The 11,500-nt window shown below is 38.2% G+C and overlaps 1 protein-coding gene across 1 annotated transcript in view; it reads right to left on the minus strand.

Moving 5' to 3' along the window:
• CIMIP6 (ciliary microtubule inner protein 6) overlaps nt 1-11,284 on the minus strand; it is a 29,272-nt gene extending 17,988 nt beyond the window's left edge. Inside the window, exons 1-3 of the mRNA XM_004436643.3 lie at nt 11,259-11,284; nt 7,504-7,714; nt 928-1,081 (exon numbers count right to left, since the gene is read on the minus strand). Coding sequence (XP_004436700.1) covers nt 928-1,081; nt 7,504-7,714; nt 11,259-11,284 — 391 coding nt within the window. The remainder of the gene's footprint in view (nt 1-927; nt 1,082-7,503; nt 7,715-11,258) is intronic.
• Between the last annotated feature and the right edge of the window lie 216 nt (nt 11,285-11,500).

An 11,500-nucleotide genomic window follows, 5' to 3' on the forward strand; every position in this document is an offset into this window, starting at 1 on the left:
TTTAATAGTCTATGTAACAGTATTTCCTAAATTATGTTTTGTGGGATACCAGTCACGTGAGATGCTCTCCTGAAAAAGGGTAAGGTGGTCAATAAGTGGGGGAAACACAGCATTCTTTATTCCCCTTCTTGGAAATTCATTTTGCTTATGCTTAGAATAAGGGTTTTAAGAGTTCTGTAGTAAAAACAAAATCTGTTTAACTTTATAAATTCAGTTTTTGAAAAACTTATTTGACCACTGCCCCTATTTTTTTGAGCAGTATCTATAAACATCATAAAAAACTAGTGTCCCTCAGAGTGCACTTCAAGAAATACTTCCATATACGGTTGCCTACTATTTTAATAGTTATAATTTTTATTTATTTATTTATTTTATTTATTTGGTGAGGAAGATTGGGCCTGAGCTAACATCTGTTGCCAATCCTCCTCTTTTCATTTAAGGAAGATTGTCGCTGAGCTAACATCTGCACCAATCTTCCTCTACTTTATATATGAGACGCCGCCACAGCGTGGCTTGACAAGCCATGTGTAGGTCCACCCCTGAGATCTGAACCCACGAACCCTGGGTCACCAAAGCAGAGCACAAGAACTTAACCACTACACCACTGGGCCAGCCCCAATAGTTATAATTTTTTAAATTTAGTGGTAACGATAAGGAGTAGAACACTACTAAGTTTCTGACTTGGAGGCTGGTGCTATCAATGAGCAGTACAATTTTTATTATGTTACATTAAACGTGTTTGGAGATAAGCTGTCCACCAGAAAGGAATAAAGAGCAAACTTGTCAAGGGCTGCACTTGCTGTATGTGTATTTTCAACTCCTGTAAAGAAGTAATTTTCTCAGGAAGGGCCAACACATCTAATACATCTTAATTTGATAGCAATAACCTGAGATAATGGAGAAGAGGTCTTATACTGCTAACCTTACCTATTCCACAAGAAGGCTTTTGCAACTTGCTGTGTTTGACTGGCAAAACCAATGGACATGTTGGTTTTTGAAAGTCACTTCTCTGGGTGCTCTTGGTGTCATAAGGTGGTTGGAAGGGATGTTCCAGTCCTTTACCATGTGACCACCAGTCACCCTTTATGGAAAAAAATTGGAAACACAAAATTGGATACTGTAGGACATTTTCATGTGCTGCTTGATATCTATGAATGTTCAGTAATTTGAGTCAACAAGTTATTAGATATTCTAGCACTAAACAGAGTTCAGAAATCTAGGAATAAATATATTTTCACAAAGACTGAATTTCTTAAAAGGCACCTAAAAATGAATTATCATTTATTTTTAGCTAAAATACAGCTGCTACATTATTAAACTACCTTCTATCAACAGATGGAGCGGTAAAAATCAACAAAATAGTTATACATCTATGTTTTGTCCTACAATTTTATTATACACATGTACACATGTGTATGTATATATTAAACATGATTTAATCCAAAAAATTGTGTTCTATACTTTTCATTATGGCAATACAAATAATGTATTATCATCTAAGATGGTTGTTTTTGAAAGTTTTTAGTCCATGACTCACACCATGAAATACATTGTATGTCACAATGCATACACATACATAAAACTAAAAATTTTACAAAACAATACTTATTCATGCAGTGCACTCGGCTATTTTCTATTCTATTTTTTTGCTTTTCTCTTCAATTTCATTTCACAATGCTAGTTGCAACCCACATTGGTTTATAACTCACTAATGACTCAGTTTGCAAAACTGCTATGTTCTAAGGGGAAATGTCTCTGATGTTACTAAATTTTTGATAGTAAAACCTGACCTAAGTCTGCAGAAAAGGGAGAACTGATAGATTCTTCATTAGCACATATGACAATTTGATCTCTTAGAAGTTGAGAAAGCATTGAGGGGAATTATTACTCGACTTAATTTTAACCAAAAATTTTTTAAAAATCTGATTGATAGGTAGAAGTAAGAGAACCTTAGGAGAAGGCAACTGTGACATCTAGGAGTTCTTGGATATTATTAGAGCATGAAAGTAACCTTGGGTATAATCAAACACCTCCCTTGGGCTTTAAGGAAGGAGATCAGCCTTTTAAAAAATCAGCTATGATTCCACAGTCAGACACTTGAAAAATATGATTCAAGGGGGATGAATATGAGATTCTAATAAGTAAAATTCTGACAATGCACTTGAAGCTACATTGATATAAAAAGCAAGAGGCATCTAAAGAACCCTATGTAGCCACATAGGGAGTCAGCTCTCAAATGAGCTTAGTTTCTAAAAAGACAGGCAGGTACACATAAAAGAAGTGCACAATATCAAATTCAAAAAAATAATTTAATGGAGTAAACTTGTCGGGAGATTGTCAAGAAGCTTACATAGAAGAAATTCATGAAATATGCCAAAAGCAGCAAAAATAGGGTTTTCTGGGGCAAAAAAATTTGTTGTAGTAAGAAATCAAGGAAAGGCTAAGAATTTGGAGAAGAGTACACTGTTCAGAGCTGAATGTCAGAACTGTTCAACTTTAGGTTATTTATTGAGAGAAATTATCTTCAAACTGAAAAAGATGGGCTGAACATAGAACAAAGAGGAAACTAAATTGAATAGTTGGAGAAAGAGACTTCACTTTGCAACTTTAAATGAGTGTGAGCTTTCAGGCCAATGACAAATTGTAACCAAGGGTAATGAATATGTTTGCAGAGATCAAAGAAATTTAGGAACTCGGGAATTTTGGAGAATAGGAGAGATCTGCTAATGCCTCATTTTTCAGAATGGGATAAAAGGTGAATTATGAAAATTAAGAGTACTTGATGTAGATCCTAGGAATTCTAGAACAGATTACTAAACAGATGGTGTCTTCTCACTATTTGGCTCAAAATAGTCACGTCTTACTGTTGTCAGAAGGCCTGCTTCTTGCAGCTCTCCTCTACTCCATGATTATGATAGTGCGTATTGTGCCCCAAAGTCTGGGATTCATAGACCTTCTCTGACATTCTTACCACAATTCTATGAGGTAGGTACCCCACTTTACAGATGAGAAAACTGCTGAGAGATTAAGTAACTTCTCCAAGGAATATCACTAGCAGGCAGCAGAGCTGCCACAATTCAAACCCCCACCTATCTGTGCACGCCTCTAATTTCTGGGCTACATTGCGACATCAAATCTGCTGTGGAATGCAAAGCCAGATAAGCACAAACTTATTTAAATTATTTCAAAAGCAAAATAAAGAGGCTCTAAGAAATTATCCTGAGAAAGATCTTCTATGATAAGGTTTTAAGGAGTACACTTTATATTATCTCCTTTTGTTGACCAGAAACTTACTTTGCTAACCCCTAAGTTACTGGAAGTGGCTTTGGAATAAGTGAACCACTAGAAAATGCCTGGCAGACTTCAACTTTTTCTTAAACAAGAGTGTAACACAAAAGCTATCCTTAGAGTTATCAATTCACCTTTCAAGACTTCTTTTGAATGTAGAATTTTACCAAAGTGGTCTCTTTGGTTTCACAAATATACAGGAATAATGAACAATTTTTCTTAAAGTGTGATTGAAGACTTTAAGACCCCTTAGTGAAAGTGTTCTGGTTAGTGTTGTAAATTGGATGAATCTTCACTTCTGCAGAATAAAATCCTATAGTTCAAAAAATGTTGTTTTTATCTTTTCTATTTCTGGATAGTCTGCCCGATGCCTAAAAAGTCTGGTTTGTTCCTGGAAGTGAAAGTGTGCACAGGCCCATGCACATGTGCATGCCTTTTTGGTCCAAGCATTTGCTCATAAGAGATTATAGATTAAAGATATAGATGGAGACTTGTTTTTTCCTTCACCTCATGCTGAAGGGAAAGACTGAGAATACAAATCTACTGCTCTGTGTACCATCACTTACATCAGATTGTGAGGGGCTGACATGGAGTTATTTATGACGAAATAAATCACACTGGGAAAAGTCCTCTAGTGTGACTGCTTTGTCTGGGCTTCCGGGGTCAGACCACATGTTGCAGATTGTGGAGGGGATTTTGCCAAAAGACATAGTTGTTCCCAGTAGAAAACTTTGGACCCAGAAAGAAGAGGAAATCTTCCCTTCCAGCCCAAGGCCTGTTTCCTTTCCTGCCCCAGGATGACAGTCACTGGGGCTCCATGGTACGGAGGTGCCTGGAGATTCCTGATGACGAGGCTCCCACAAACCCGTGGTCTCTGGAAGGCCTGACGGCCATTTACTAGGAGCCTCTCAGCCACATGTGGAAACCACTGTGAGGCAGGCTCTATGTTATACTTATCTTCTCCCTAAGCCTTCAGAAATGTGTTAGCAAATGTTACTTATTTCCCATTCTTTGGGAAATTAAGGGAGAATCCTCGGGGGAGAAGTAGTAAAAGCAATTGGGGCGTCCTGGAGAAACCAGTTAAGAGAATGCGAGAGGTGGTAAGCCGAGCTCCACAGTGGCAGCCTGGCCACGATGGCTGGTGGTGGTGGTGGTCATCTGTGCAACATAAAATCATACTTTAGGGATTCTTAGGGCAATATGGACTTTTGACAACACCTTACACATAGACAATCACATTTTATTAGTAGAGCTCGGCGGCTTTAAAAAATTGAAGTGCTGTCATAAAAACTAGAGTTACATTGTATCTAAATTCTCTCTTTTGCTGTGGATACCAGGAGTACTGAAAAATACCTCTTTTTCAGTAATTCATAATCTCCCCAATAACAGTTATTCCTTAACTGTGTTCTGTGGGACACAAGTTCTGTAGCATATTAATAGGTGTTATATAAAAGAGGTTTCCATAGTTAAATAAATTTGGGAAATATTGAGATAAGCATGTTAAGCAAGTTTATCACAGGATTTCTCAGAACCTTTACATACGAATGTGAATTGTGAAGCTCTGAGAAGGGTGCTACATAAAAATACAGCTTTTCCAAAACATTTGACTTTGGAACTTTATTTCATTGAGCACATAGGCAAGGGTTAGTGCTCTAAAAAATATACTTTGGGGGGCTGGCCCAGTGGTGTAGTGGTTAAGTTTGTGTGCTCCACTTTGGCGGCCCAGGGTTTGTGGGTTTGGATCCTAGGCGCAGATCTACACACCACTCCTCGAGCCATGCTATGGTGGCGTCCCACATACAAAATAGAGAAAGATCGGCACAGATGTTAGCTCAGGGCCAATCTTCCTCACCAAATATATATACTTTGGAAAATATTTACCCTAGTATAATCTCTTTTAAAATACCAATATTTAAAAATACAAGACAACCCAACTAATTTTCATTGGAAATGACTGAGCTAAAGCACCTTTTTACTTATTTTAGCACCCTCAATTTTATGTCCCTAGGAAGAACTGTATAAGTGATTATTTCATTTAAAAATCTTGTAAACAAATAAAATTAATCAATTTGGTGCTAGGTTCTAAAGATATTATCTTGGCAAAATACATTAGACAATAGATATGTCAATTTAAATATTTAGGCAACTTTATTTTCTTTACTCTTATTTTAAAGCCAGCATTACTATAAACAGGTTAATTTTTTTTAACCAAGCTAACCTTTAAAAAGAAACCTGTCATCTTAAATAAAAGAACAAAGTTTACAAATATGTGAAATGAGCATTCTTTATTACTCCTTGGGTACTTGGAAATGAGTAAGTTTAAGGGTTTTTTGTGAACATTCCCTTCAGTCCACACTCAAATCAAGCATGCTTTTAACTCTGTGATGCCTCTTTGGTCTTTCTTTGTTACTCCTCATGCACATCCACTATCAACCTCTCTGATCTATCCTCTTACTTCATCTCAAACTTACTTTCACTCTCTCTGAAAGGTCCCTGACTCATTTAGCTTTTAGCACTAATAAACAAAGACTCTACTGCTACTCTGTCACCCAGTCTTGCTGACAGCAAGACTTTGTTCTTATTTTGTTCATTTTGTGTTGTTCATTTATTTTTTCAAGACACCTACAAACTAGGAGTAACAGAAAATTAGTTGGATTAAATTTCGCAATTTTTACATTTCTTATTTCTATTCTCTAACCAGCTTCTTTTCCTTAGTGTCTCCAAGAGAAGGATGGGTTCAGTTACCAGTCTGATTTAAATTCATCACTGAACTAGAGCTCAGGAGAGTCGTTCATTAACTTTTGTAAGAAATATGAGAACTTCACTAACCTGGATTTCTGTACCAGATTTATTCTCCAGTGTAGGGCTGGTCTATCAAATTTGATAATTTAAATCCCAAATAATTGTTTGTTTAAAAATAAAATAGCCTTAAAACTTCCCTGTACTAGATAATATTAAAGGATATTTGACTATAAGAATCCCTGCCCCAAGAAGATCTCACATTCACACACAGAACCATGGTGTGCTATTTGGTTTATGACAAGAAGAGGGGATGTTATCAGTATAAAGAGAGCTCACTAAAAGCAACCTCCATTTAAATGTTAAGTTAAATCACAACTACACATAACTCACCACTACACCTCACCTTACAAGGCAAACGGGATTTAGTAGTTGTGATTAAATTAAGGATCTTGAGAAGGGGAAATTATCTGTGTGGGCCCAATGTAATCACAAGGGTCCTTAGAAGAGGGAGGCAGGAGAGTCAGTCAGAGAGAGATTTAAAGATGCTATGCCGCTGGCTTTGAAGAGGAAGGGGCCATGAGCCAAGGAATGCAGGCAGCCTCTAGAGTCTACAAACACGATTTTTTGGCAAGGAAACGGCAAGGAAACAGATTCTCCCTTAGGGCCTCCAGAAGAAGTCAGCCCTGCCAATGGCCAATGAGACTAATTTTGGACTTCTGAGCTCCAGAACTGTAAAAGAATAAATTTCTATGGCTTTAAACCAGTGTTTAAGTTTGTGGTAAGCTGTAACAACAGCAATAGGAAACTAATACAATAAATATACTGTAATAAATCTGACTTCAAAGATAAAAAAGATAATGGAATATATTTAGTATGATAGTGAATGAAAGTAGCGTTTGGCTAAATCAACAGTCCTGGGTCAGAAATATGGCTGTGACATTTGCTTACTATATAAGCCCAGATATGTTAATTTACTTCTTTGGAGTATGTGATCATCTGTAAAATATTTTCAATAATATCTCCTAGAAATTGTTGCACAGATTAAAGGATATAGCTTATATAAAAGACTTAGTTCATTCCTAGCACTTCATATACTTTCAATAAGTGGTAGCTATTATTTTATAAAAAGTATCTGAATTACTATCATGGGAAATTTTTATATTAGACTATGTGTCACAAATACAATATTAAGGAAGAGATTTCCTCAGTAACCCCCAAGCACTACTGAGTAGCTATAATCTGACCCAATCTAGAAAAATGATTATTTTGATTCCTTCCCTATATGTATATATATTGTTTGTATGCAAAAGTCTTCTGTGAGAATAGTTCCAGGTTACTGCTTTTAACTGCCAGATTATAAAAAGTTTTAGTCTGAGATATGTCACACCCTTTAAGTAGTCTGTGACCAAATTATCCTGCAAAACAGCTTCTGAATCTAAATCTATATCTGTATATAACAAACATCCGTCCAACCTGCTCTTCTGGGCCTTTTTTGGGATCTATGTAGGGAACTGGTTCATTGCATGTTCTTGCATTTGTGTTAATGAATTTAGCATAACATACACGTCCTCTTCCGACACATGGTTTTGAATGTTGTATACTTTTTCCAGGTTTTTTTTCATATTTGATTTCTTCTTGTTTTTCAGATATATACACTATACCAGCATCTTCTATTTTATGCTGTCTGAAAAACAGAAGTAAATAGCAAATCATTCCCATATGATTCCAAATCATATCCCAATGAGCATTTCAGTACTGAGAGAGTCATAATTACATAAAATAAGATTTAAATATATTTCAAGTATCAGTCAAGACAATTTAGGCTTTATTAAGTTATAAGGGGCTTGTGCTATTAAAATCTGAGAAGGTATCTTCTCATTCTAAATCATATAAGAGATAAAGGGATTTGTGTTAATAACAATTATTCATGACAATATACCAGTACAGTGTACAGACTCTCATTTGCTTGGAGTAAAGAAAGAATATGATCTGATCATGCTTACAAATCATGTTTGCAGTGCCTATTCATGTGGCTAAGTTACATGCTAATCTTAACTCATCTTTTTAAAAAGTTACCAAGTAAATTCAGCCATCTAGACAAAGATAACTATTTAATTTTAAAAACTCACCTGGCAAACTGACCAAAGCTACCAAATGACCTCTATTATTTATCTTTTCAAGAAAAGACCTGTGCAGGCATCAGAACAATTAATTCAATTTCTTATCACTTTTTGCTTCTAATAACTACACCGGTAGGTACAAAAATGAAAATTATTGCCTTTTTAAAAAACATTAAAGAAATACTTTATAGAATTTTTCTCCTTTTAAATAAGGAGTAATAGACATTATAAAAGGTAGTATTTTAAAATTTCACATACTTGAAAAATAAATGAACGAAATACATGAATTCAAATACTTTTTTACATAGAAGTTTTTCAAATCAAAGCCCTGAGCCATGGAAGGTGAGTGAATATGATTCCAAAATTACAGGGAAAGTGAGTAGTTCTGTTTAGCCTCACACATGGCCTTTAAAATATAACCCCTACCTTACTTCAAACCAAAGCCAGGTCCATCTCCTCTGTCATGTCATTTTCAATTAAAACCCTCAAATGGCTTTCCATTGCATTTACAGTAAAATATTGCCTCCTTATTGTAGCTCGCAGGCCCTGTGTGACCCTGCTCCAGCTAACCTCTTCAACTGCACTCAAGCCTCTCTCCCCTCACTTCTCCAGCCAGCCTGCCTACTTTCAGTTCCTGGAACACACCAGTCTCTTTGCCCCTCAGGGCATTTGCACGTGCCTTTTGCCTGCCTGGACTGGCTCTTCCCCAGCTCCCTGCACAGCTGGCTCATTACTATTTAAGTCTCAACTTAAAAGTCACCTCAGAAGCTTTTCCTAGATTTTCCTCTCTTCACCCCACCTCTATTTTCATACTTTGTTCATTTCTTTCATAACACTTACCACAATTTATAATTTATGTACCTAGTTTTTTACTTGTTTTTCGTAAGCACTACAAATACCCTTTACTAGTCAATAAGTTCCAGGAAGGTGAAGATTGTGTTTCATTCCTCATGCACCCACCATCCAGACAAGTACCCTGTTCGTTGCGGAGAAATGGATTGCCATGATAACATTTATATATTTCTGGTGAATCTGCTGGAATTGTTTTTTACTCTGGCTTTGTTTCAGCTGTGCATGCCCAACCCTCACTCCAATATACATACAAACAACATTCAGTACCTTGGGTTCTGGTTCCCTGCATCCTAACAAAAATTGTTCTCTATAAAGGATCTGGAAAAACTGATAACTGGTAAAGTGTAAATAACTTCTAAGGCTTTTTCTATTACCTTTCCAGAGATTTAAGTATTTATTTCAAGGTTGTGATTGATTTATCACTGTAGACTTCTGACAGCAGTTGTTTTCATCTGCTTCTCATAGCTGTAACCCAGCAATATACTTGTACTGGAATCAGTCCTTGGGGGAAAGGACTGTGGCTATTTGCTTACATACTTATGCATTCATTTGATTAAGTACTTGTGGTGTGGTAGCTATAGACTGATACATAAATGTGAAATATATGATTCTGTAGTAATCTCTTACTAGAAGGAAAGCACAGTTAAAAACACTAGTGGGCTCTGAAGGAAGTCAGACCTGGGTTGGAATCCCAGCTCTGCCATTTGCGATCTGAGCCTTGGTTTCCTCATTTGCATGATAAGGACAGTAATACCTATCGCGAGAGATGTGAGAATAACATTGGATAATTCATTCTTTTAACAAATACTTACTGAGCTATGTGCCTGGTGCTGTATGAACTGAAGATACAGGAGTGAAAAAACAAAAATTCCTGCCCTCACAGAGCTCACATTCTAGTGGGGGAGGGCAGACTAGAAATAAAATAATGAGTAAAATATATAGTCTGTTAGAGGGTGTTAAGTGCTAAGGACAACAATAAGGCAGGGAATGGGGAGAAGGAGTGCATGTATATTGGAGGTAGGTTGCATTTTTAGATAGAGTGGAGGCTGCATTATGAAGGTGACAATGGAAAAAGGCAGGAAAGAGGGGAGAGAGCTAAGTGGACATCTGAGGGAATAGCATTCCAGCCAAGTGGACTGTAATTGCGAAAGCTCTGCAGCAGAAGTGTACCTGTCCTTAGAATGGTGCTTCTCAAAGTGTGGTCCCCGGAGCAGCAGCATCAACATCAATTGCCAGCTTGTTAGGAATTCAAATTCACGGGGCTCATCCCTCATACTAAATCATAATCTCTGAGGCAGGTTCCCAGGAAATTGTTTTAACTAGTTCCCTTGGTGATTCTCATATATGTTAAAGTTTGAGAACCACTGTTGTAGTGACCAAAATACAAGCTTTGGAAGCAGATACCCCTTGGCTCCAGGTCATAATAAGCTGTAACACCTTCATTCAACAGTACTCAAAATTTAGAGGACATCAGAATCACCTGGAGGCCTTGTTAAAACCCAATTATTGTGCCCTGCTCCCAGAGTTTCTGATTCAGTATGTCTGCGGTGGGGAGATGGGAAGAATCTGCATTTCCAATAAGTTCCCAGGTGATGCTGATGCTGGTCTGGGGACCACACTTGGAGAATCACTGCAGAGGATTGCAAGGAGGCCTGTGTGCTGGAGCAGAGTTGCATCAGAGGGCAAGCAGCAGATAAGGCCAAGTAAGTGAAAAGGTGCATGTTGTGTAGGCCCCACAGGCCACCATAGGAGCCTTAGCTTTTGCTCTGCAATGGCCAAGGGAGAACACTGATCTAACTTATGTTGTAAAACTATCACTCCGACTGCTGTGTTGAGGAGGCTGCAGAGGGAGCAGCAAAGACGATTGCAGTATCCAGGTAAGAGATGCTGGTAGTTGGGTCAGACTGGGGATGATAGCGGAAGTGATGAATGGGGTGGGGGGGTGCTGGATATATTTTAAAGGCAGAGCCTACCAAATTTGCTAATAAATTAGATGTGGGGTGTGAGAAGGAATGGATGATTCTTCATGACTTCAAGAATTTTAAGCCAGGCAATGCATGTAAAGTGCCTGATACATAGTGTGTGCCCAGTAAACGGTGCGTTTTAAAAAGTACTATTGTAAGCGCTCAACCACTAGAAATGAGAGGTAGGAAGGAGACTGTAAGAGAAAAAGCCCTGAAGGCCTGAGGACCCACCCTCTGAAGGAAGAAAATATTTTTCGGAAGGGGAAAGAGGAAACCAAACCCCAGCACTTACTGCTGCTTATCCTCCTTTCCCTCCATGGGCTCCTACGGCCTGACAAGAGGCAGCGTGGAGCCTCACGGGAGGATCAGGGACTAAGCCCTGCCAGGAGAGGGGCGCGCGGGGGGCCGCGACTGTGACTCGTACGTTGCTAAGCGACGGCGGCCTCGGAGAGCGGGCCCCAAAGCGCGCAGGCGCAGTGACCGTGTCGGCTCCGCAGCTCGCGGGCGCGGCGGCGCGGTGCGCGGGCGTCTGGG

Source organism: Ceratotherium simum, chromosome 11, assembly GCF_057802395.1.
Source record: "Ceratotherium simum simum isolate JZ-2026a chromosome 11, ASM5780239v1, whole genome shotgun sequence".
NCBI lineage: Eukaryota > Metazoa > Chordata > Mammalia > Perissodactyla > Rhinocerotidae > Ceratotherium > Ceratotherium simum.